Source organism: Solanum verrucosum, unplaced genomic scaffold (assembly GCF_900185275.1).
Source record: "Solanum verrucosum unplaced genomic scaffold, falcon-dt-bn FXZP01000165.1, whole genome shotgun sequence".
In the NCBI taxonomy this organism is placed as follows: Eukaryota; Viridiplantae; Streptophyta; class Magnoliopsida; order Solanales; family Solanaceae; genus Solanum; species Solanum verrucosum.
This window is the reverse complement of record NW_026020340.1, coordinates 2,883,262-2,909,915: the sequence shown is the minus strand read 5'-3', so window position 1 is coordinate 2,909,915 and position 26,654 is coordinate 2,883,262. Positions and strand designations below refer to the sequence as shown.

The following is a 26,654-nucleotide window of genomic DNA, read 5'->3' as shown; positions in this document are numbered from 1 at the left end:
CTGATTAATTTAAATTTATATCGAGAAATTTCATTTTGATTTTTTCCAAAATTCTTTGCAAATTGAGTTGTGTCATTGATGATATTATATAATTTTATATATATATATATATATATATATATATATATATATATTGAGGGTCGCTTTCTTTTAAAATACTATATCTTTTATTTTTCAAATATTTATTTGCCTTCAATTTATTAATTAAACGATTTTTTTTTTATGTCTACACAGTGCATGAGAGAGGCTTATCCGTTATCAAATAGCCAGAACGCATGCAGGGAAAAATACAGCAAATTGATGAAAATTAGTTATTTTGTTTCTCCCTTTTAATAGGTTATTAATAGTGTAATTATTATGATTTTATTTAGTTATAATCACGATTGACTTTGAATTAACATTTCATTAGACAATGCAATTCCTTAGTTTTTGTTATTTATAGTATGATATTTAATTTTAATCCTATTTATTCTTTTTTATTTAATCAAATTTCTCCTCTTTATAATCATCTTATAATAATTAATAATATCTTCTCTTTAAATTTTCTCTTCGTTGTTAAATATTCATGTGAACATGCTTAATGATTAAAAAGATCACATGCATCAACATAAGATTGTTCAAAGTTGAATTGAAATCGATAGTCTGAACATCATTGTCATACAAAATAACGAATTAGAAATTTCATATTTCTCCAGCATTTTATATTCTATCATATCCTTAGACCTTATTTAACAATTTTTAAATATAATGTAATTTGATTAGACATAAAATTTAAGAAACATGAAAAGATTTTAATACGTTGTAAAACTATCTTTATTAAAATAAATAAATATTAAAATAGAAGAGTACATTTTGTGTTTTTTTTTTCTTCAAATAAGTGGAATTGAATTTGGATAAAATATAGTATATATTTATTAAAATCTTTTTCAAATAAACTAAAAAGAAAAATGTCACTAAATTGAAACGAGAAGCAATAAATATTCTAAAAGTAGAAATGTTTATGAATGTGTATTTAGGCCTTCAAATCTGGTGAAAAGCACAAATCCAGTCAAACATTTCACTTCCGAGCCGAAACTTCTCCCCTCCACCGGAAAAATTCCGCCGGAATCCGCCATCTCCGTCGGCAATGTGGTCGACGAAACTTTCACAACCACCGGCATCTAGTTACTGCAGTCTCCAAAGCTCCCTCCTCTCTCTCGCCATCTTAACCCTACTCTCCTTCACATACCTTTCCCTCAAATCCTTCCACTCTCCTAATTCTCCTTCTTCTGAAACTCCTTCGCTCATCGTGCAATCATCTCAGGTACTGCTAACATTTTCTTCTAGATTCTTCTAGAACATGCTGATTTATGCTTGTTTTAATCAATTAATTTATTTGCGATTTAAGGTTGTTAGAGCGGAGCAGGAGGTATTATCGGATGTGTATAATTCACCGGAAGTGTTTAGGTTGAATTATGAAGAAATGGAGAGGAAATTTAAGGTGTTTATATATAAAGATGGAGATCCGAAGACGTTTTATCAAACGCCAAGGAAGCTGACTGGGAAGTATTCTAGTGAAGGATATTTCTTCCAGAATATTCGAGAGAGTAAGTTTGTTACTGAGGATCCAAATGAAGCTCACTTGTTCTTCATTCCGATCTCTTGTCATAAGATGAGAGGAAAGGTAAGCATTGTGTTCTAGAGTATTCAAAATCTTATTTTGATTTGCTTTTTGGTGGTAGATTGGTGTTATGTGATGTTTATGAAATGAATTTTGGTTGGATATGGAATGTTGTGCAAAATAGTCACATATTAGAAGTTCAGTATAATGCATGATTTACCTAATGTTGAATTTTTTGAATGGAGAGTGGCAATGAATAATACCTTATACAGTTGCATCAGGTGGCTTCTTTTTGTAATCCATTTGATTGGTGCTAGAATCTCTAAGTTCATTGATATGATTCGATTAGTTTAACAAGGTTGAAAGGCATTTGCTTTCTTCTTAGCTGAGGATGTTAAGCAGGACTGGCAGATCCATTAACAAGGAGTGAAAGACATGATGGCTAATTTTTTGTCTAATTCATTTAGATCTTATGCTAGAGAGTGTGCATGAATGAGAAGTACAATTACTTCGGAGTTTACTCATTACTGTTGGCTATAGTTTAAAAAATAATCTTCTTAGGAATCAGAAGTCCGATTCCAGCATCTATTAGTGCGGGTGTGTTAGCTGAATGTATTAGTTTTTCTTATCCAAGTGTTAATTAATTAACTGGAAATGCCGCAACCAATGTTGAGAACATTGATTTTTCATTTATAAGGGAACTGGGAATCACGGTGTATGTAGTAATGTCATTTCTTTCTCCTTTGCACTTATTGTGTAAATAACTTTTCTCTTTTTGCCTTTCCTATTGTTGCTATATCCATGTAACGTGTGCTGCTTGTTATACTTGTGTAGTACCAGCTCTTGGTTTGTATAGATTATCATTCTACGCGAACATTGAAACGTCTCGTACTTCTGAGAAGACATATATACATTTGGCTCATAATCTAGTGAATATTCTGATCCGAGCTTCCTTTTCAAAAAATAAAATAAAATTGTATTCTGATCCTAGCTTTTTGAACATAAAAAATTTGAAACACATATACTATTTAAGATGGGGGTATTCGGCAGTCGGCACTACCTAACTTTTGGGACTCCTCATATATTATGTAAGAATTCTTTGATGGAATGCAGGGAACATCATATGAGAACATGACCATAATTGTACAGAACTATGTTGATAGTTTGATAGCCAAATATCCATACTGGAATAGAACCATGGGTGCAGATCACTTCTTTGTTACCTGTCATGATGTTGGTGTCAGGGCAACTGAAGGGCATCCCTTTCTTGTAAAGAATGCAATCCGTGTCGTGTGCTCCCCTAGCTATGATGTTGGATATATTCCGCATAAGGATGTTGCTCTTCCACAAGTTCTGCAGCCATTTGCCCTTCCTGCTGGAGGAAACGACATTGAGAACAGGTAATCCTGTTGGATAATGAATGTGCTACATATTAAATCATTCTCTTCTCATACAAATTTCTACTTCTTTTTGTTCTTTAGTCCCTTTTTCTGTTTACACATCCAACATGGTTACCTCTATGTGAATAGTAGAATCCGACATTTCATTGAGCCAAGGATGAAGGAAACAAAACCTCTGCACCAGTTTAGTGATAGTTTACTGACAGAGACTGCAGTTCTATAGCATTTGTATACTCTTCCTCTCAAGCTGGGCTCTGGTGTTACCGCCGATCCGCCATCATGCACAATAGTTTTTCTCCCATAGCACTTGAATTACACCATTAAATATGGAAAAATTGGAAGATGAAAAAATGACTGGTATATGCCCTTTTCTCCAAACTGAATACCCATTCCTTTTCTTTTACTTGTCTTAATGCTATGTTCAAGAAGACATTTTTGTCTTTACCTTTCAATTATTAATAATATCTCACTATTAGAGTCCACATGCTCAGCCCCTTCTTAAGTGTAACTCTACATATTCAGCACTTTCTAAGTAACTGACTTTTCAGCCCTTTTCTGCGACACATACCTTTCTTTAAAAGTTTTAATTCAAGCTTATGATCTCGCTGTTACAAATATTTATAGCAGTAATTTTCAACTGCATCTTTTGTGTACCTTCCCTTGATAATTATACTTCTCAGTTGCATCTACTTTTGCCTTTGACATCTCTTCATATTTGCCTTCTTCTTTAGTATCTTTTATGTTGATCTTCCTTTTTGTGGGCACAAACAACAACATACCCAGTGTAATCCCACAAGTGAGCACATGTATTTATAAATTTCACGGCCCTTTTTTATGAAAAGGTAGAAATTTTATCAAACAGTACCATAAAGGTAATGAAAATCTACAACTGAAAAGAGTCTTCTGTAAATTGAAGGACTGCAGAAGATTTAGCAGTGATTCTAAGTCAGAAACAATACTCTTCTTACTCAACTGATAGATACTTTTTAAATATCTTTCATGGCCATTTGTCTTAGATTTAACTGAATATCATACATTAGTAGATTGATCAGGTAGTTCTATCTTATTCTTGGAGGCCCAATACAATATACCTTTTAACTGAGAAAAGTCCCTTTGTAATCAGTTTAGTGAAAGACAAAAAAGAGATGCTGGTGACCTATATGTTTTCAAGCTTTTTACTGATAAATTTTCAGATCTTTGAGGTTGTACAAATCTGTAGACCTCCCAACAAAAGATAGGTGCTTTGTCTGCACTCACTTTCCATGCAATACTGTTGATCCATCGAAGGACAAATGTCAATCTAATAGGCTGTGAGAAGATATTTCAAAACGCTTTAAAAAGGGCCGAGTGGTTATCTTATTCTGGATTATTGGTCTTCTGCCCTCAAAAACTCCTTCTGTAAAGTTAATGATTAATATTTATTAGTATGCGCTCGACCCAATCTTCTTCCTTTAGAGGAGGAGACTTTTGAAGGAACTAATACACTCTTTGCCTTCCCCACTACCCAATCATGAGTCTTTGTCATGAACTATTTTCTGTATCTTGTAGTTGGAGTAAAAATTTGTAGTCTGGTTTGTCACTTATGCATGAATGGTCACCTATCACTAAACATTTGCATAGCTTATCAGTATACATGCGTAGATGGTCAAAAGCTATTATAGTGAAAATAGCATGTCACTAACAGAGATCCTAATTTGTACAGGACAACTTTGGGTTTCTGGGCAGGTCATAGAAACTCTAAAATCAGGGTTATCCTGGCACGTCAGTGGGAAAATGACACTGAATTGGATATTTCCAACAATAGGATAAACAGGGCTACAGGACCTCTTGTTTATCAAAAGAGATTTTACAGGACAAAGTTCTGCATATGTCCAGGTGGTTCCCAGGTTAACAGTGCTCGTATAACAGACTCAATACATTATGGATGTGTTCCTGGTAAGTATTTGAGCTTTTTTGACAGCTTGAAAGAGTCGTCGTGTTTTATTATGTTGTCTTATCTTCAATTAAGCATCTCATGATACACACCAAGTTGAGCGATGGTAGAATTTCTTGTTAGAATGACTACCTTTTCCTAGCGTCTCAGTTCTTGTGGAAATTTTGCCGAATTTATGATAAGCTTTAAGATAGGATATGAAAGGTTTGTAAGATAGTGTGAAACCAAGTGTTTGATCTTCATTCACAAATACATTTTTTAGTCATCTTTCTCTCTGTTTGAGAAAATTATCTTCTTCTCTCGAAAGATAAGGCGCTAGAGGGTCATACAGGAATGCGGGGGGGGGGGGGGGGGGGACCAAGTTAGTTAAAAACAATCTGCTGTGAAGGAATTCATGATGAAATGCTGTTCAACATACTTGTTCATCTTTTTTATTAAGATTATATGATTGTTTTAACTTTCACCATGCTTGCTTCCTAAATCTCCACTACTTTTTGGGTCATCTTTGCAGTGATACTTTCTGATTACTATGATTTGCCATTCAATGACATTATTGATTGGCGTAAGTTTGCGGTCGTACTGAGGGAGAAGGATGTATATGACCTAAAGCAAATTCTCAAGAACATCACACAAGAAGAATTTGCCACCTTGCATAACAATTTAGTAAAGGTGAGTAGCATCTTTGATATCCTTTTGAGTATTTATACCCATCGTTCGTACATAATGTGCTAGTGAATGTGAGAAGACGCAAATTGCATTGCTAACTCGAGAAGAGTCTATATCAATAAATTTCTTATGATTAAATCTTTTTCTTGTCAGGTTCAGAAGCACTTCCAGTGGAATTCACCTCCTATAAGACATGATGCTTTTCATATGGTCATGTATGAACTCTGGCTTCGCCATCATGTGATCAAGTACTAAACCAGAAACTATGAATACGATAAATCAAGTATAGGAAGAGCAGTCTACTCAACTTGGTTCCCAAGGAAAACAAGTATTGGGGTGTCTAATTCTTGGGCCTCTTTGTGGTTTAGCCTCAAACCCAACAACTTGGCCAGCCGTGTTCACAACAGTGTCTTTGTTAGGGCATTCCAAGGTAGAGGGCCTATAAATTTCTGTCTTAGAGTCTCGTTTGGATTTAACCAAGCATCTTCCCAAAAGAGAATGTCTATTCCTTTGAGAAGTAAATGTAGAATGTCCTTAACAAAAAATTTAGAGCAATTTTCACATATAGCAAACATAAAAATCATATTTGTATGTTATAGCTATAATTTGCATAATTGCGCTACATAACAAATTTTATGTTTGCTATGGAGCTTTTGATCTGTATAATTCGCTAGATTCATCCAATTTTATACAAATTGTTCGATTTTGTATAAATTCATTTATACATTGTATTTTGTATAAGAAGATCTGTATTTGTATAATTATAAGTCTATATGACAAAAATATATGTATTTGTATTTGTATTTGTATATACACTTTTTCTCTCGCTTTATACAAACACAAACACATTTTATACATTTGTATATCGAATGGCTAATTGTATATCGAATCAGATGACAAAAAAATGGGATGTTTGCTGCGAATTATAAATAAAATAAATTATGACTATAACATTTAATTTAAATTAATAGTTTGTTATTTTATACAATTAAATCGAAATTTGTAGTTTGAAACACGTTTTGACTTTTGACCATGTGAGTGGCTATGAATTATTTCAGTAAGTGTGAAAGGGGCATTGTAAAGCTAAATTGTTATAAGAGAGGGAGCACTGTTGTAACGAAATCTTGAGGATTTGAAAGCTTAAACGCCTATTTAGTTGTTATGTTGTTCGGAGTCCTAAAAGTGCAACTAGGAGATGTAGTGCATTTTTGGAGGATGATTCGATATGGCGGTGACGTTAATATTTTGGAGGGTCGGAGAAACATAGTTCACAAGTCCATGATAATAAAAATATGTTTATCTTTTTCCTAGTTTAGGCAAGGCATATGTCACTATCTTACCAACCTACAAAAAGGATGTCTACAAAATGAGTTAAAAGCTTAAGCATGCTATTGACCAACCTCATGATACAATAGCTAGTTTTTACTGATTAGCGAAACTCGACTCTTGGTAATGTGTTAGATCGTCTATTGTTTTTCGTACTGACCTTTTCTCTCTGACCCGTGATAACGTTTTAATGTAGCGTTTAACTGGTATTCGGTATCGACAGGTTCAATGGTTGTAGAGTGCCTTCAATTCTAAGACTTTATAAAGTAGTAGATGCAATGTTGACAGGGTACTTAGGGAGCACTCATTGTGGAAAAAATTTGCTTTTCTTTTTCTCTAGGTTCCATAAGTTTTCTTGAGTTGCTCCCAAGGACCATATGGATGGTTTGCTAGTCAAATTGACATAGAAACAAAAAAAAAGAAAATGATATAAAGCTCTTTACATTTTGCAATTTGCTTGTTTTATTTGTTCTTCATTTGTTTTGTCATTCAATGATGTAGCAATTAAAAATCCAGCCTAATTTTCCGAGTGAAGTTTGGGGAGGGTAGTAGTATGCAATATTTACTCTATCCCGTGAATGTACGAAGATGGTTCACATAGATTCTTGGGATGTGTGTGCAATATTGTTTTTAATAGATGTTTGGTTTGTATGCAATCTTATACTTTTTGATAGACGTTTGGTTTGCATGCAATCTTAATACTTTTCTGGGGGAAGGTATTTAGATAAACACTCGGTCTGTATGTAATTTTATTTTTATCTTGTGGAGGAAGGTGTTTAGATAAACCCTCAGTGTGTATGTAGTTTTATTTCTATCTTGTGTAAGTAGAGAAAGATAGAGAGGGTGTTAACGATAGAGTCTCGTAACAAATTAGGAAACATGTCATACTAGAATCGAAGAGTAAGATATTAAGAAAGTAAGAAAAAGGAAACCAGACAACACTCGACTACTTACTAACCTTCTATTCGAATGCTCGATTTTCATAACTCCTTATCTATGTTGACACCCAATTTTAACCCTCCACAATATAAATTAATTATCAAGGTTCTTCAATTTCAAACAATTTAAAATAATTATTTTACAAAATTTCCAAAAAAAATAAAATAAAATAAAATAAACATAATTTGCAAATTATTTTAAATAATTTTGTCACTCTTTTATAATATATATGTTTTATTTAGTTATGTATATAATTAATGCATTTTACGAGTATTCAAAATCATCTCGAAAAGATTTTACATTTTTTATATTTTATTAGTAGTAAGGGTCGTAATTGTGAGTTAATGAATTTTATGAAATTCAAAATGCTTTCAAGTCATTTTTAGATTAATTTTATAAATTTAATAATAAATATGTATATTTTTACAATCACGTATTTTATAAATATTTGAAAATCATCACAAAAAGATTTTACATTTTAGTTAGATATTTTGTTAATTTAATTTCGAGTTCATTAGTTTGTAATTAAACTAATTATTTTATGACCGATTTAATTATTTTTATTTTGTTAAGATTAAGAACCTCGATAATTAATTAATGTTAATTCATCTAAATTAAATCCAATATCTAAAAAAATAAAATAAAATAAAATTTTAACCCTTTTTCCTATTTGGGCCATTTTCAAATGGCCCATATCATTTTCCTAGTCCCTTTAAACAATTCCCAGCCCACAAATGACAACAACAACAATACCAAACAAACCCATATGACCCCTTTTGCCCATTTTCTTCTTCCTCAGTGCAAAAGAAAACCCAGAACGACAATTCCCACATAACAATACAAACAACAGCAAACCCAGAACCGACCCGACCCCCTTCTTCTTCTTCTCCTCTACAACGTGACCCCACTGCCCATACCTATTCTCGTCCTCTTCAAGAAACTCAGCGAGAATTCTGGAAATCGCGTCAACAACGACTCCAAACCTGACCCGCCTGCAAACTGCCGCCCATCCCAGTCTTTTCATCCATATTTTGAGGGATCTTAGTTGAAATTGTGTACAAGAACAGCTTTTTCCCATCCTTGGAGAGGAGATTTTCAAATTGAGGAAGGTATTCGAATTCCGATTCTACCCTTTCACCCTTTTTCGAACTCTAGCTTTCCCTATATATATCTCTTCTTATCCATTGTAACGGGGGAATGATTTTGGAGTGGGAGAAAAGGTCAGTGAGCCAAGTGTAGAGAGAAAGGAAATCTAGATAAACTAAAAAAATCTTCAAGTTCATTCGGATCAGTCTTGACTCTTGCGGGTTTTATTTTGTTCATTCGAGTTCCTCGAAATCGAGTTCGGTGCGAAAGTTGTTGCCCATTCTTGCTCGTCTCACCCCTGTTTCGCTGCCCCGTGAACGGTAATACCCGTCTTTCAATTCGAGCATTTTACTTTAATGTGTCGTTGTTGGATTTTTGATTATGTGAAGTTGTCTATATGCTATTATTTGGGATCATTTGGACTTGTAGCTGATTGCAAATCGGTGGTAAATCTTGTTTGTTTAGTCCATGCCATTGTTAGTTTCTGTTGTCTTTGAAGGTTTGATGTTTCCTCTCGGTTTTGAATCTATTTCTCTTTGTTGGGATCCCCTCATTTCACCGTTATCTCATCTCATTAGTTGTGAAGCTGTGACTTAGTCGTGAATTCCAGAATCATCTTCCATGAATGATTTCGGTCTTCATAAGCTGATACATATATGTAGGCTGTTTTCTACTCTTGTTACTTTCAATAAAGTATCGTGTTCCACTGTTGGATTTTCGTATGTCGCTAAGATGTTTTGTCTAGTGAAAAATGGAAGTATTGCCTTGATTATCTTGTTTCATGAGTCGATAAATTGATTAGTTACTTCAAGCTGATGGAATGTCCACTTGTGATTTATTTATTTTTTTTCTCAATCTTTTGAATCTTTGAAGCCGGCTTTGCTAAAGTTTTTTTTTTTTAGTATAAGTATATGTATATTTTGGTGGAGTCAATTAAAGGCAGTGAGTTAACCTTGTTTCCTTAGGGTTAGTTTTTCTCTATATGTGCTTCTAGTAGGTGTTTCTTGTTTTGTTCTTGTTCATTTTACTCGATGACTAATCAGCCTGAACCTATTTACCTTAAAGGGTCTCAGTTTTAATATATTTAAAGAGTTATCTATGGAACTTAAGTTTGGGTAGCGTATGTTTTCTCTGCTTATTGTAATGGCTCCTAGCCCCGTTTCTTATCCTTACAAACTGATTTAAATGCCTCTAATATTAAAATCTGCACAAAGTGTTGCTTTACTCGATTCTCTGCCTTCGTTGGTTAACATGTTGGATAAAAATGAGTCACTATTCGTAGTTGCATCGGTATGGAATTCGAGTTTCTGATTTTCTTCTTCTAGATTTTAGTTTGTTAGAGTTTCATCTTTTAAATATTAGTTGAAGCATGTTACCTTTTGATACAAATTTTAAAATGTGGTAATCTTCTAACTCCTTGTAAGAGTTTCCAATGATTCGTTTTCATCTTTCTTGTCTTCTTAAGAGCCATGAATAAATGAGTCTTAACCATCGATTTAAAGATGAGGGTATCACGATGGCTTTAGTCAAGTCTTTGGCAAGAGAGTCAAATCATTTCGTTCTAGATAGACATTATGTTTTGCATATTTATTCAAAACTGTGCGATATGAAAGAGTTGTTAGATTTGTCCAATAAATTTGCTTGAGCTTGAAAATCCTAGTTGTTGTTTGATTTTGAAATCATGGCCACTGCCCTTTGTTTTCATTATGTTGCCTGAGCCACTTAAATTGTCTTATTTTAGCTTTAAAATTGTTAAGCTGTACCATTTTGATGCTATTAGTGTGTTTGATTCTTTGGTGATTAAATTTTGCCTCCTAAATTTCCTTACTATAAATTTGAACAATAATCTTTTTCCTTTCTTCTCGTTTTCATGTGATTTCGAGTGAGTTCATGGAACACTATTGCCCTTTCCTTTTCATTCCAATGGGCCATGGAGGCCCAACTATATTTCTCTCGAGTCACATTTAAAATCGAGTCCCAACGGACTGATATGGGCAGCCAAGGAAGCAGCTGTACAGACTAATGGCTGATCGCAGGTCTCAAAAGGCCCGAAAAGGGCTGATTATACCTGCTGTATACAGCAGTATACACCCCGAAAATGCTGATATACAGGTCCAAAACATGAAAAATACAGGGCTGGACAGTGTACAGGTGTTCGGAATCAAGAAACACGTGAAAAGAGCCGATATACATGCTCGTATACACTGATATACAGCCAGTGTATACCAAAAACGGGATTTGGTTTAAAATCCAATTTCCAGCGAATTTGGCTCAAAATGAGGCCCAAATTCAATTTCTTCCTATTCTTTAATTATTTAATTAGGATTATTTATGGTGTGTGGTTTAATTCTAACTTTAGAACTTAACTAACTTAATTAGATCCCCTAAAGATGAGTTATTTCTTTGTGTTAGTTTAATTTTAACATATTTCTTATTTTTAGTATTTACTTCAATCAAATATGTAGGTTAAATTATACATTTTAATTAAGTTAAAACTTTGGTTCTTAAAAAATAATATTGCTAAGCTTTTCACTTAATCACTTTTTATTCACTTTAAAAATTGTTCAAGTTAAAAAATATATTCTTTCTCAAACAAACTTTAAAAAATGATAGTCAAAACCTTTCCGATTACATATATATATATATATATATGTATGTATATATATATACCTACTTAGTTATTTTCTTAAGGGTAGTCAATTAAATAAAAATGATTTTCATACGTTAATTCATCAAATTAGTTTAAATTATTATTTCAAAATGAATTGAATAAATTCTAATTTTATTTATAATCACTAGCAATTCAATTTAAACGTTTCATTTTTAGGTCCCTTTCCCTAAAAACTAAAATGGATTTAAATGTGTTATCTATTTATATTCTTAAAGTTAAATATTGTGAAATGTTATGTTAAATCATTTGCCAAACAATTAGTCAAAAAATCATTTTTAGTCAAGTCGCAGGTCAACCGCGTGTTAGCGGACACTTTGAATGCCTAAACCCTTCTCGAAGTGTAAATTGAACCCCGAACCCTCTTTGGTATTTTCAAATGATTTTTTCTGTTTAGATCTTTGAAAATTATAAGTTTTCTTAATTTCTTTAAAAAATTAAGTGGCGACTCTTTTCTAAGTATTTTTCTTAAATTGTCTTATACTTAGAACATTTCAAAAAATGATTTTTCTACAGATAGGAAGATTACGGCGCAACCGAAATGGCGACTTCCGCTGGGGATTCAATTAGGTTCTAACCGTAATGACTTGACTCTCTTTGACTATTTGCTAATATTTGTTGAATTGTTTTACCTCAAATGTGCCTTATTTGCTTAATTGTGATATCAACTGTCATTGCATGCATATCATTTATTCCGTCAAATGACATTTTTTTTTCTTTTCACTTAAAGGACGATTATGCGGGCCGCAGTCGTTCGTTAACCAAATTGTTCTCGGGACACCCTGACGAATGTAGTTGGCTACTGGATAGTCAACGGTCGTTACTTGTCCCAGCCCAAGTAGTCCGCTTGGGTCACCAATCCACTTTAAAGAAAACCCACTCTTAGTCATACTAGGATAGAGCAAGACCAAATCCCTGAAATTTAGCGCATTGGCCTAAGATGACCCAATACCCAAGGCGTGTCGGGTCCATTAGAAAGACCACCTTAAGTCCAAAGGGCCCACAGCCCGAACGGACGCTCATACTTACGTGTTTGAAGGATGTGTGCGCTATTTGACAAAGTGTTGTGTCTTGGGTTTGGGGGTAACTAATTATTTGTATGTTTTTGTAGATGGCTAAACAACACTTGAGTTTCAAAATGGTCACCGAGACGCCAAACCTCCTCCGTGTATGGTGGTACAATCTCAATGCATATCAGAAAAGAGAACTCTCCATTCACTTAGGTCACCTCCCGTCAATAATGAATCTCAGAGTCTGGCCTAAGTTCATTGAGGTGGTCACTCGATTTTGGGACGATGAGAGGATGGTGTTTCGCTTCGGAGATGTTGAAATGACACCAACTGTTGAAGAAATCAGAGATTGCCTAGACAATGTCGGAATGTGCCAGAAAAGGAAAAATCATCCAGATCACCACATTTTGCTACCAGATAAGCCGACCAACACAGAACTGAAGAACATGTTGTTACTAGTAAATGCAGACTGGCTAGACACCTCGAGTATTCCATTTCTGAAATTCTACGAACGGTGGGGACACGAGAACTATTATAAGAATTTTCCAAATGAGTTTCTCAGTCGCAGTAGTTGGAGTCAAACTCAAACTTTAGCATTTGCTGTATGCCTCTTAGGGACGATGGTATTTCCTCAAAGTGAAGGGAATGAAATTGATACTCGAATTGTCATGGTTACACACGCCATCTTCGAGGGTGTTGGTAAGAAAGGACAAGTTAAGAAATACTTCAACCTAGCTCTGATCATTCTGGCCGACATCTATCGATCTTTGGGTCAATGCAAAAACGGGTTTCCATTTTTTCAAGGTTGTAATATTTTGCTACAGTGGTGGATGTCTAAACATCTAGTGAAGACATACGAGACTCAGAAACAGAAATTGGCGGAGCCACAAAAAGAAAGCCGCCTTGACCATTATGAGTTTCATTTGAGCAACAACAGGTTCAAGATCCACAGCACTAGGGAATCATGGGCCAAAGTCTTCCATGACATAAAAGAGGAAGACGTACAATGGATGTTTCAAGATTTCATGTCAGAAAAAATAGCTATTCAGGGGGCTAAGTGTCCTTTCCTAATCCTTCCTGGCATTAGAGGGGTACGACCTTACAATCCTAGCAGGGTAATGCGGCAATTCGGCAGAAGACAGATTCTACCTTTCAAAGGAGACACTAGCCGCTACGTCTTTGACTACAACGGGTGCGACAAGATACCTCACGCCAAGGATATTTGTCAAGAATGGTCTGGACGGGTCAACCTAAAAGAGAGCATGGCAGAAAATAGATATGAAGCCGGGTATGTGGATGAGTACAAAAAATGGTTGCAGAATGATCTGCGTGGTACACTTGACCCAACGCCACGCACGGGCCGACAGATTGGAGATGTCCAGGTAAGGCTCCAAATCCAAGCCTACCATTTTCAGCAGGAATGGGACCGAAGAGAGCAAGAGTTTCAACGTAGGGAGCAAGAATACCTGCGTAGGGAACAAGAGTTCCAGCATAGAGAATATGAAAGCCAAAGGGCATTAGCCTTTGCCATGCAAGAGTTAGCTGACGCGAGATCCTGCCTGATACGTTTGGACTTGAACTTGGATGATCAGCTTAACACCCTCCAGGGCGTGTCAATGTCTTCCAAAGCTGTGTTCGCTGAGCCGCATGTGATAACCAACAAGTTTCTCATTCGTGAAGAAGTGGAAAAAGCAAGAGGAGGAGCAGGTCCCTCAGCATTTTAGTTATCTTATTCCCCTGCGTGGGATTGATGTTTTTGTATTTGCAACTTATCCCTTCCCTAAAAGATGTATCCCTTTGCTTAACTCTGTAATGAATTCTCTATTGTTTATGAATTCTGTTTTGGGGGTGCAACAATTTGTTTTAAATGGCGCAATACACCCTTCAATTCGCTAGGCCTACCCTTGGCACAAAAGGGTCACTTGCATGTTTAGGACGCGATATTTGTCTTTTACTTGTGTGCTTTAACTGTTTATGTGGTACGTTGCTTTGAATGAGGACATCTTTAGCCCACTCCTTTTCAAAAATTTCTGAAAATCTCTACAATGCTAAATACAAATCACCACCAAAATATCCGACCAAAATTCCATGAGTCTTAAGTTTCTCAGTCAGAAATAAAATCCTACTACCAAATCCTAAGCCACTACTCTATCATCTCATGAAAGGTAAAATTGCAGCTAAGATGGAAAAAGGCAAGAGTATCTACATAGAGCTAACTGAGGAGGATTTGAGGATGAAACTACAGCGGCTCAGACAAGAGATCCAAGAAACCAGAGAAAGGAGAATAGAAGTGGAGCTTGCCACCGCAATCGCACGAGCAGCAAATGCGGCACTAGACGCGGAATTGGCAGCAAAGATGACAAAATGTGCTGTTATAGATGAAGAGACAGCTGTTGTGCGGAAGAAACGTGATGCCCTCAAAGATATAATCGTGATGCTTCAGAAACCACGTGGAAATCACTCTTTCTTCAGCCAAGAGGCCACCAACAATGATCCCAAAGGCGCTAAACTTGAAGCTACTGAAGAAGACACTGGGGAGGAAATTGTCTATAGGCCTCCTCTTCAGGGACGATGGAAGGAAGGGAATGAGAAAAACACCCTCGAAGCATATGAGTTTACCCCCCGTGACTAAAGCGACAATCAGAAAAAGAATGGCCTGAGTGGAGGCACATTTTATCATTAGGAGCTTTATTGTCTGCTTTTCACTTTCCTTGTAATCTTCAAGAAATGAATGAAATTTCCTTTTGTAATTCGAACTACGTAGGGCCTGAATTCTCCTTGGGAGATACGTAGGCAGCCTTGCAAGGCCCGGCCCCTATCTTTTGAAAATTTTCCTTTTCCCTCTTCATTCTACAAGGAAATGTCGGGTTCAAATCAATAAATGCCGAAAGATACAACGAGAAGACCTTAGCTCAACGCGATTTAACCTTTCTGAGTCACTAGCCTCTAGATAAAACGAGCAAATTCCTGCTTGTTAAAAAAGAAAAAAAAAAAAAAAAAAAAACCGTATTCGTGGGTTAACATGTTCTCAGACAAAGCAACTCTTATGTGTTTATATGCCCTCTGTGTGATATTTTGTATTATTTGTCATGAATCAAAACTAACATATTTGTCTTTGAGTTGTTTTTTCTAAAGGTAGTCAGAACTGATCTGTGTCGATAAACTGGCAGAACATCCATATTTCACAAGATCAAAAGGGCCTGCAGATTCCTTTCCCGGTCAAAGTTCTCGAAAAGGCAAATCAACAATGGGTGATAACGTTGAAGATACCAGCTTAACAGATGTTGTTGTGGCACAACCCGTAATCGCCGATCAGAATGAGCTAATCATGCAGTTGATGCAACAGATAGCTGAGATGCGGGTCGAGATGCAGAGAAGGCAAGATTTGCCCAATCCAGCTTTTGCATCCAATACTCCAACAGATGGAAGGCCTCCACTTCACTTTCCTTCTTTAAACACGGAACAGGCTCAAAACCCACCATCTAGTCTTGCTCATAACCCATCAATTATCAACCTGACCGCTCAAAACCCCCAATATGCCTCTGCCTCCCATCAGACAGCACACCCTCCCCAAAATACCAACTTCCAAGTACCACCCCTTCCTCACAATCCCGACCTTCAAGTACCACTTTCCCCCCAAAATGTCAACCTCCAAACTGTTCCACCCACTCAAATCCAACATATTAACAACCAGCAAACTTCCTTCCCTCACCAAGGCCAACACACCAACCCCCAAAATTTCCCCCAAAACTACCAAACCACCCCAAATGCCCAAAGTCCCTCCATTGCTCCACCCCTACCCCAAAAAGCAATGTTCCAAATCCCCGTCCCCAATGAGCATGACGCCAATGGTTCTGAGCTCGACCATTATGAAGAACGGGAGAGAGAGTGGAGGTCGAAGGAAGAGGCCGCCAAGTTGGACATGAGAGAAGAAATCCGAAAAGCCATGAAGGAATTACAGTGTATTCCTGAAGTCGCCGGTTTGAATTACGAAGACTTATGCGTTCATCCAAACTTGGACCTTCCAGAAGGATTCAAGGTACCAAAGTTTGACATTTTCGGAGGAACAGGGAACCCTCTGGCACATTTGAGGGCCTACTGTGATCAGCTCGTGGGAGTTGGAAGGGATGAAGCTTTATTGATGCGGCTTTTTAGCCGAAGTCTTAGTGGAGAGGCTTTGGAATGGTTCACCTCTCATGAGACAAGACAGTGGCCTAGCTGGAATGCTTTGGCTAAAGACTTTATCGAACGATTCGCTTACAATGTGGAGATCGTTCCTGACCGTTATTCCCTAGAGAAAATGAAGCAAAAGTCAAACGAAAGCTACAGAGAATTCGCGTATAGGTGGAGAAAGGAGGCAGCCAGGGTTCGACCTCCTATGTCGGAGAAAGAAATTGTTGAAGTGTTTGTGCGGGTTCAAGAACCCGAGTATTACGACAGAATCATGTTGCTCGTAGGAGCAAAATTCGCCGAAATAGTCAAAATAGGTGAGACTATCGAAGACGGATTGAGAACCGGGAAGATTGCCCGTGTTGCTGCATCGCCCGGATCTTCGGGTTTGATAAAGAAGAAAAGAGAAGATGTGTCTTCTATCTCCTATGAAGGGAAGAAAACCCCCAGGAAGTCCTTATCATACCAAGGTCGTTCTAGACCTTCACAAAGTTCATACCCGGTTTATACCCCTCTTCCTAATTATCAAATTACTCCCCCTCCTATCTACCAAACTCCCCCTCCAGTTTACCAGACTCCATCTTATCACTATCGAAATGTCACCCCCAACTGTGCCAACATTCAAGCCAATTACCAAACTCCTCCCCCAGCTCCACTTTACCAAAATACCCCCCCGTACTACCAAGCTCCACAACCAAATTATCAAACCAATGCATATCCTAGATATCAATCCCCTCGCCCAAATGCTCCAAATTATCGTCAAATGCCTCCTCCTCAACAAGGCAACTACGATCCCCCTCGTCCTAGATTTGAGAAGAAGCCTGCCAGAGTTTTCACTCCGCTTGTTGAAAGCCGCACGAAGTTGTTCGAGCGATTAAACGCGGCAGGCTATATTCATCCAGTGGGGCCCAAACCGGTTGACACCAGCTCAAAGTTTTACAGACCTGATCAGAGGTGTGCGTATCACTCCAACAATGTTGGACATGATACCGAGGACTGTATCAACTTGAAGCACAAAATCCAAGACCTGATCGACCAGAAAGTGGTCTCTCTCCAGACAGTCGAGCCCAACGTCAATAGTAATCCTTTGCCAAATCACGGAGGCGTCACTATCAATATGATAGAGACAGATGATGATGGATTCGTAGCAAAGTCAATAATTCCGATCGCTCCTGATAACCTGGAAAGGGCTGTGGCTTCGTTAAGTATCAAAGAGAAGAAAGAGTTTGTGATTTTGACACCTAAGAAGGTTGCTGCCTTGGTGCTACGAGAAACTCTTGCCCGACCGAAGTTCGTGATCGAAACGGCTGTTACCCAGGGTATGACTAGATCCGGCAGGTGCTACATACCAGAAGAGCTATCCCAGGGGGTGCAGAAGAAAGAGCAGCTTAAAAGGCCGATCAGTGAGGCTGAAGCCGAGGAGTTCTGGAGAAAAATGCAGCCGAAAGATTACTCAATTGTGAAGCATTTGGAGAAGACGCCGGCTCAGATTTCCGTATGGGCTTTGTTGATGAGTTCGCAAATGCATAGGCAGGCTTTGATAAAAGCTTTGGATGACACTTACGTACCCGTGGGTACTAATAGTGATAATTTGGCGGCTATGATAAACCAAGTTATACGAGGACATCGAATCAGTTTTTGTGACGAAGAGCTACCCTTTGAAGGCAGGATGCACAACAAAGCTCTGCATGTCACCGTAATGTGTCGAGACAAGATAGTAAATCGCGTCTTGATTGATGACGGATCCGGTCTCAATATTTGCCCACTATCGACTCTGAGGCAGCTGAAATTTGACTTGGGAAAGCTTCAGCAGAACCAAGTCAATGTGAGGGCTTTTGATGGAGTGCAGAGAGACACATTGGGTGCGGTAAACTTGGAAGTTCAGATAGGTCCTGCGGAATTTAAAGTAGAGTTTCAGGTGTTGGATATCAACACCAGTTACAACTTGCTTTTGGGAAGACCATTTATCCACATGGCTGGAGCTGTGCCGTCTACCCTTCACCAACTAATAAAGTTTGTTTGGAAGGACCAGGAATTGGTCATTTATGGTGAAGGGAGTCATTCCAACGGATATGCGCCGATCGTTGATAATGTCTCTCGAGGTTGTGATTTTTACACGGTGGAGCTGGTAAATGCCACCGATGATGATTTGGCTTCACAGCCCCTATGCCTTCTGTGTACAAGATGATTGCTACTGTGATGCTCCAAAGTGGTTTCGAACCAGGTTTAGGATTGGGGAAGCATTTCCAAGGAATTGTTGAGCCCATCAAAATTCCCGCCAAAGGAGTGAAATTTGGTTTGGGGTATGTCCCCACAGATGAAGAAGTAGAGATGAAGACTAAGGGCGTTGATCAAGCATTGTCCAGACCAATCCCTCATCTGTACCAGTCATTCCCGGTGCGAGAATATGTCAATAATGATGGTCAAGGGGAAGGAATCTGTGGCCTTTTCAAGGAGATTGATGCGGTCGTTGAAGACAAGGCTGAGACATCAGGCATCCGTGATGCAGAACCTGCGGAGCAATTGAAAAATTGGACCTCCACGCCAATCCTGATTTCCCGCTCTTCTGGGTAGAAAGGACATGTGCTTTTGTTTGTTTCTTTAAATCGGTGGTAGTCCGGAATAGGCCCGAGACCCACCCTTTATGCAGTCTTATTTGTTGAATGTTTTTACATTTTTTTTTGTGATGTTTTAAAAGACAAAATGGCCCTCTACCATGGCCAAAATTGGGTTTGTCCTTCAATTTAAATGAAAACCTCTTTTGTCAAAATTTATTTACTTATCTGTTTATATTTTTTCCTAATTCTGTTTGTTTATGATTTCAGTAATATTAATTTAAAACCTGCCAATGTCATGTCATGTCAAGAGCCGAATGGACGAAATGAAGTAGGTGATGATGAATGCGAAGAACACAAAGTAGAAAATGAGGTACCAGAACATATAGCTGAAGAATTTCGACAATTCGAGAATCAGCACAAGCCAAATCTTGAAGAAACTGAGACTGTGAATCTTGGGGATGAAGAATGCGTCAAGGAAGTCAGAATCAGTGTCCACCTGACTGAAGATCAAGGAAAGGACCTAGTTCGTTTGCTCAAAGAATACATTGATGTATTTGCCTGGTCTTACAAAGATATGCCAGGGCTGAGTACGAATATAGTGTCTCACAAGTTGCCAATTAATCCATACTTCAGTCCAGTGAAACAAAAGACTCGAAAGTTCAAGCCGGAGTTGAGTTTAAAGATCAAAGAGGAGATTACCAAACAGATTGAGTCTCAGGTAGTGGAAGTGACACAATATCCAACTTGGTTAGCCAATGTTGTTCCGGTTGCGAAGAAAGACGGAAAGATCAGGATTTGTGTTGACTACAGAGATCTCAACAAAGCTAGCCCAAAAGATAATTTTCCATTGCCGAATATTCACATTCTTATCGATAACTGTGCTAAGCATGAGATGCAGTCATTTGTGGATTGTTATGCGGGCTATCATCAAATCCTGATGGACGAAGAAGATGCAGAAAAAACAGCTTTCATCACACCCTGGGGCGTATATCATTATCGGGTGATGCCTTTCGGTCTCAAGAACGCGGGTGCTACTTATATGAGGGCTATGACAACTATCTTCCATGATATGATTCATAAAGAGATCGAGGTGTATGTGGATGACGTCATAATCAAATCCCGCGAGAGTTCGGCTCACTTGGCTCACTTGAGAAAGTTCTTTGATCGTCTGCGTCGATACAATTTGAAGTTAAATCCTGCCAAATGTGCTTTTGGAGTGCCGGCCGGTAAGTTGTTGGGATTTATAGTCAGTAGGAGGGGCATTGAGCTTGATCCTTCTAAGATTAAAGCAATTCAGGAATTGCCTCCTCCGAAGACCAAGAAGGAGGTAATGAGTTTTCTGGGAAGGCTAAACTACATAAGTCGATTTATAGCTCAATCTACCGTGGTGTGTGAGCCAATCTTTAAATTATTGAAAAAAGATGCTTTGACCAAATGGACCGGAGAGTGTCAGACGGCTTTCGATGCTATCAAGAACTATTTATCCAATCCACCGGTGTTGGTTCCTCCACGAGAAGGGAGTCCACTGTTGCTATATTTGTCTGTCTCAGATAATGCATTCGGATGCGTGCTTGGTCAACATGATGAAAGTGGGAAGAAAGAACGAGCCATTTATTACTTGAGCAAGAAATTCACTCCGTATGAGGCTCGTTACACCCTTTTGGAGAGAACGTGTTGTGCTTTGACTTGGATTGCTCAGAAGTTGAGACATTATCTGTCTTCTTATACCACATACCTTATTTCTAGGATGGATCCTTTAAAGTATATTTTTCAGAAAGCAATGCCGACTGGGAAATTGGCTAAATGGCAAATGCTTTTGAGTGAATTTGACATTGTATATGTGACTCAGAAGGCTATAAAAACACAAGCCTTAGCTGATCATCTTGCGGAGAATCCAGTTGATGAAGAGTATGAACCACTCAAGACTTATTTTCCCGATGAAGAAGTTACATTCGTGGGTGAAGATATTTCTGAAGCGTACCCGGGTTGGAGAGTATTCTTTGATGGAGCGGCGAATCATCAAGGTAAAGGTATCGGAGCGGTCTTAGTATCAGAAACCGGTCAGCACTATCCTATGGCGGCTAAACTCCGATTTAATTGCACGAATAACATGGCTGAGTATGAAGCCTGCATCCTCGGTCTGAAGATAGCGATTGATATGAACATTCATGAGTTATTGGTTATTGGAGATTCGGATCTGCTAATTCGCCAAGTTCAAGGAGAATGGGCCGTGAAAAAACCAAAAATCACACCATACGTGCAGTATATACAGAAGTTGTGCAAAAGGTTCCGTAAGATTGAGTTCAGACATACTCCCAGGACACAGAATGAGTTGGCCGATGCACTTGCCACCATTGCCTCAATGATTAAACATCCAGATACAAGTTATATTGATCCTTTGAATATCGAGGTAAAAGAGCAGCCTGTTTATTGTTCACATGTCGAAGCAGAACCAGATGGTTTGCCTTGGTATTTTGACATCAAGAAGTATTTGGAGACCGGGGCCTATCCTGAGAATGCAACGTTCAACCAGAAAAAGTCGATACGCCGTATGGCCCTCAATTTCTTTGCAAGTGGGGAAATCCTTTATAGGAGGACTCCAGATTTAGGTCTTCTCAGATGTGTTGATGCTAGTGAAGCTGCGAAGCTTCTGGAACAGATACATGCGGGAGTTTGTGGCACTCACATGAATGGACTCACTTTAGCAAGAAAGATCCTTCGAGCCGGTTATTTTTGGATGACTATGGAGCACGATTGTTGCAAATTCGTACAAAAATGTCATAAATGTCAAGTACATGGTGATTTGATTCGAGTTCCACCTCACGAACTCAATGCTATGAGTTCACCTTGGCCGTTTGTAGCTTGGGGCATGGATGTCATTGGTCCAATAGAGCCAGCTGCCTCCAACGGACACAGATTTATTTTGGTTGCTATTGACTACTTCACCAAATGGGTGGAAGCAGCTTCGTATAAGTCGGTAACCAAGAAAGTCGTAGCTGATTTTGTTCGCAACAATCTGATATGCAGGTTTGGCGTGCCAGAATCCATCATTACTGACAATGGAGCAAATCTCAATAGTCACTTGATGAGAGAGATATGTGGACAATTCAAGATTACTCATCGGAACTCAACGGCCTATCGCCCCCAAATGAATGGAGCTGTAGAAGCCGCCAACAAGAATATAAAGAAGATTCTGAGAAAAATGATTGATAATCGCAGAGGTTGGCATGAGATGCTACCATATGATTTGTTGGGCTATAGAACGACTGTCAGAACATCGATTGGGGCCACTCCATACTTGTTAGTATATGGAACGGAAGCAGTTATACCTGCAGAAGTTGAAATACCTTCATTAAGAATCATCCAGGAGGCTGAGTTGGATGATGCTGATTGGGTTCGCAAGCGGATGGACCAGTTGACCTTGATTGATGAGAAAAGAATGGTTGCTGTTTGTCACGGTCAACTTTACCGACAGAGAATGATTCGTGCTTTTCATAAAAAGGTAAGATCCAGAACGTTTGAGGTTGGTCAGTTGGTTCTCAAACGTATCTTTCCTCACCAAGATGAATATAAAGGGAAATTTGCTCCAAATTGGCAAGGACCCTACATGGTTCGTAAAGTGTTACCTGGAGGTGCTTTGATCCTGTCGGAGATGGATGGAACGGAATGGCCAAAGCCAATCAACTCAGATGTTGTCAAGAGATATTATGTGTGAAGTCTTAGTTTGTATTTCCGTCATTTCCTTGTAAGCGCTTTATTTAAAATTTTATCCCTCTTGTAATGAACTACGTCTGACCTGAATTCTCAAGAATGAGATACGTAGGCGGCCTATGTCGGCCTCGGTCACCCCTTTATCCTTTTTAATACTTTCTTTGTATTTGAACTACGTTCGACCTGAATTCTCAAGAATGAGATACGTAGGCGGTCTATGTCGACCTCGGTCGGTTTTTTTTGTCATTTTTCTTATTTTGTTAATCCTCGAGAAGGGAACTACGTTTGACCTGATTTCTGCCTCAACGGGATACGTAGGCGCCACAAGGGCTCGGTCATATCTCCCATAAGACTTCTATTTTTGTTGTATAATAGAAACTGGGACAGAATTTTTGAGAGGAACTCAAAAATTCTCAAGAAGAAGATCTCTCCGATAAAGTCAAGACTGAAGTTACTTTCAGACTTGCTACTGGGACAGAAATTTTGAGGATGACCTCAAAATTTCAGTAAGGCTCGTCGAAAGTTTGAAACGGCTTTGAATACTTCCTAGCAACTAATCAGATAGACCTCGAGACATCAACTTCAAAGACGTTCACTAAGCTTGACGTGACATGACACTTGGCAGTGACCTTTTCCAAACATTACTTTTTGAAAATCTGTTTTCCTTAAAACTTTTCTTTCGTGTTTTAATTATTTTGTATAACAAATGTCTTGTCTTATCTACCAAGAAGCGGGAGATCGGAGAAATCAATTGGAGATAGCCAGAAAAGGATCAGACAACCAAAAAGATCGACACAGATCAGCTCATTTTAAACTAACAATTTTTCTGTGGATGCAGGGCTATAGGTTTACCTCAAAATCAGCACATTCTTCCATTCAATGAATATGGAGAAGTTAGAAGGCGAGGATCTCCCCAAAACTAACGATTTTCCTGTGGATGCAAGAAATATTTTACGTTTCTTATACCGAAGAATTGAGAACAAAAAATATTATTATTCAATTTCCAGTAAGGCGAAATCTATAACGAACATGCTACTACGGTCAGAGACGGAACAAACGAAAAAGAGAGCAATATTGCTATTTTTCAGCTACTACGATACTTGGAAGACATTTATCTGCATTATATTATCAGATATGATAATACTCTTACCTTGAAGGTTATATATATCGTATTGTCAAAAGAGATGATACCAATACTCCGAGGATTATTTTATTGTCAAAAAGACAATGCCACCACTACGAGATACCTAGAAGATCACCAAAATTGTTCGGTGAAGTATCATCTTCGTTCCGTATCGGGAAGCATCATCATTGTTTTCATGCATTGAGGAAATTCATGCATTGAGAACATTCATGCATCGCGAAAAAATTCATGCATCGAGAAAATTCATGCATTGAGAAAATTCATGCATCGCAAAAAATTCATGCATCGCGAAAATTCATGCATTGAGAAAATTCATGCATTGAGAAAATTCATGCATTGAGAAAAATTCATGTATTGAGAAATATTCATGTATCGCGAAAATTCATGCATTGAGAAAAATTCATGCATTGCGAAAAATTCACGCATTACGAAAAGATATTCATGCATTGAGAACCCATGCATCGCGAAAAGATACTCATGCATTGAGAAAATTCATGCATCGCAAAAAATTCATGCATCGCGGAGAAAAGATGCATGCATTGCGGAAAGAAATTCATGCATCGCGAAGAGTCATTCATAGAGTATTATCAAACGAGATAATACCATCACTCTGAGGGGCATCATCAACCTACAGAAGGATCTTCATTATCATTATCCTACCGATGGATCAACATTATCCTACTGATGGATCTCCTTTATCAACATCATCATCCTGACAGTGAAACATCATCATCATAATGTCATGTAGCAGCACTATCCTACCAATGGATTACCGTCATCTTACTAATGAAAAATCATCATTATTATTTTCATTTACAAGAACGGTATCAAGAGAACTATCAACGTTACATCGGTCTATTTCTTATTACTTCGCATCAAAAGAAGAGTGCATTGAAGAATCATATTACAAATATAAGATACAAGCTTTATTTGCTTTACGTCAAACCCGATGAAATTGACATTAAAAATTCAAGGAGAGCAACTAAGTGTCAACATGGTGCGGACGACATCAAAAAAGGATGCAGCACAACGTGAAACTTTTGCTTAGCAGCGAACTGGGACATAGTCCAAAGAGGAGTGCCAAACTCTTAGGGCGCGAGCAGACGAGCGACTTCCACCACAATCAAACCACATCCTTCTCGAAAAGTATGTGGGTTTTTCTTTAAGTTTGTTGGCTTCAGTTTCGCATCCGGAAAATTTGGTCTCTACCGGAAGCAACTTTCTAATCTGAGTGGCAATGCTCCAAGATTGTGGAAATTATGTCCGTGTAAGTTCTTACCTATGGGTGTGAAGTGCACCGCATTCATGGCTAAGAGGTTGCAAGCCTCCTTTCCATACTCGACTTATTTTGTCACTCCTCCAGAACCAAAGGTTATCTTACATAATAGATTTTCTTTTCAACCAATCGAGTTGAACTACAAGTAACCTGATTCCCCAAGTTGAGGGATATGTAGGCAGAATCAATGTTGAAACTCGGCCGTATTCCAACATTCGCACTTGAATCTCATTCTCAAAGCGCTCTAGTCCCTTCATAATTCGGTATCGGGATGACTTTGAATTCTTGCAAATCGTGCGTCAAATCAAGCGTCTCGAACTACAAGTGACCTGAATTCTCATATAGCCTGAGATATGTAGGAAACCCACTCCTGGGGTTCGGTCATGATTCCTAAAATCCGTACCCAAATCCTTTTTCCAAAAAATGAAGATGTGGTCGGTCAAAATTGGATTCGTCAATTTCATTTTCCTCAGATTTCTTTCATCAATCCAAGTAAAATGAGGGACAGCTGTTGACACCCAATTTTAACCCTCCACAATATAAATTAATTATCAAGGTTCTTCAATTTCAAACAATTTAAAATAATTATTTTACAAAATTTCCAAAAAAAATAAAATAAAATAAAATAAACATAATTTGCAAATTATTTTAAATAATTTTGTCACTCTTTTATAATATATATGTTTTATTTAGTTATGTATATAATTAATGCATTTTACGAGTATTCAAAATCATCTCGAAAAGATTTTACATTTTTTATATTTTATTAGTAGTAAGGGTCGTAATTGTGAGTTAATGAATTTTATGAAATTCAAAATGCTTTCAAGTCATTTTTAGATTAATTTTATAAATTTAATAATAAATATGTATATTTTTACAATCACGTATTTTATAAATATTTGAAAATCATCACAAAAAGATTTTACATTTTAGTTAGATATTTTGTTAATTTAATTTCGAGTTCATTAGTTTGTAATTAAACTAATTATTTTATGACCGATTTAATTATTTTTATTTTGTTAAGATTAAGAACCTCGATAATTAATTAATGTTAATTCATCTAAATTAAATCCAATATCTAAAAAAATAAAATAAAATAAAATTTTAACCCTTTTTCCTATTTGGGCCATTTTCAAATGGCCCATATCATTTTCCTAGTCCCTTTAA

General features: G+C 37.6%; 2 protein-coding genes across 2 annotated transcripts; both read left to right on the top strand.

The window, feature by feature from the left end:
- Positions 1 to 1,017: 1,017 nt before the first annotated feature.
- On the top strand, positions 1,018 to 5,911 carry LOC125837134 (probable glycosyltransferase At5g03795). Its single transcript, XM_049516277.1, has 6 exons — positions 1,018 to 1,303; positions 1,388 to 1,663; positions 2,714 to 3,000; positions 4,703 to 4,935; positions 5,445 to 5,602; positions 5,753 to 5,911. Exons 1-6 carry the CDS (start codon positions 1,127 to 1,129, stop codon positions 5,852 to 5,854), a joined length of 1,233 nt encoding a protein of 410 aa, XP_049372234.1. The 5' UTR covers positions 1,018 to 1,126; the 3' UTR covers positions 5,855 to 5,911.
- A 16,314-nt stretch (positions 5,912 to 22,225) lies between these two features.
- LOC125836997 (uncharacterized) lies at positions 22,226 to 23,071 on the top strand. Its single transcript, XM_049516132.1, has one exon. It carries the CDS (start codon positions 22,226 to 22,228, stop codon positions 23,069 to 23,071), a length of 846 nt encoding a protein of 281 aa, XP_049372089.1.
- The last annotated feature ends 3,583 nt before the right edge of the window (positions 23,072 to 26,654 follow it).

Excerpts from the sequence above, each read along its gene's own strand:
- LOC125836997 (XM_049516132.1), top strand. The coding sequence starts at position 22,226 with ATGGATGTCATTGGTCCAATAGAGCCAGCTGCCTCCAACGGACACAGA.
- LOC125837134 (XM_049516277.1), top strand. The coding sequence starts at position 1,127 with ATGTGGTCGACGAAACTTTCACAACCACCGGCATCTAGTTACTGCAGT. Across the intron at positions 1,664-2,713 it reads GTCATAAGATGAGAGGAAAG|GGAACATCATATGAGAACAT; the intron begins GTAAGCATTGTG and ends GATGGAATGCAG. Across the intron at positions 3,001-4,702 it reads GGAAACGACATTGAGAACAG|GACAACTTTGGGTTTCTGGG; the intron begins GTAATCCTGTTG and ends TAATTTGTACAG.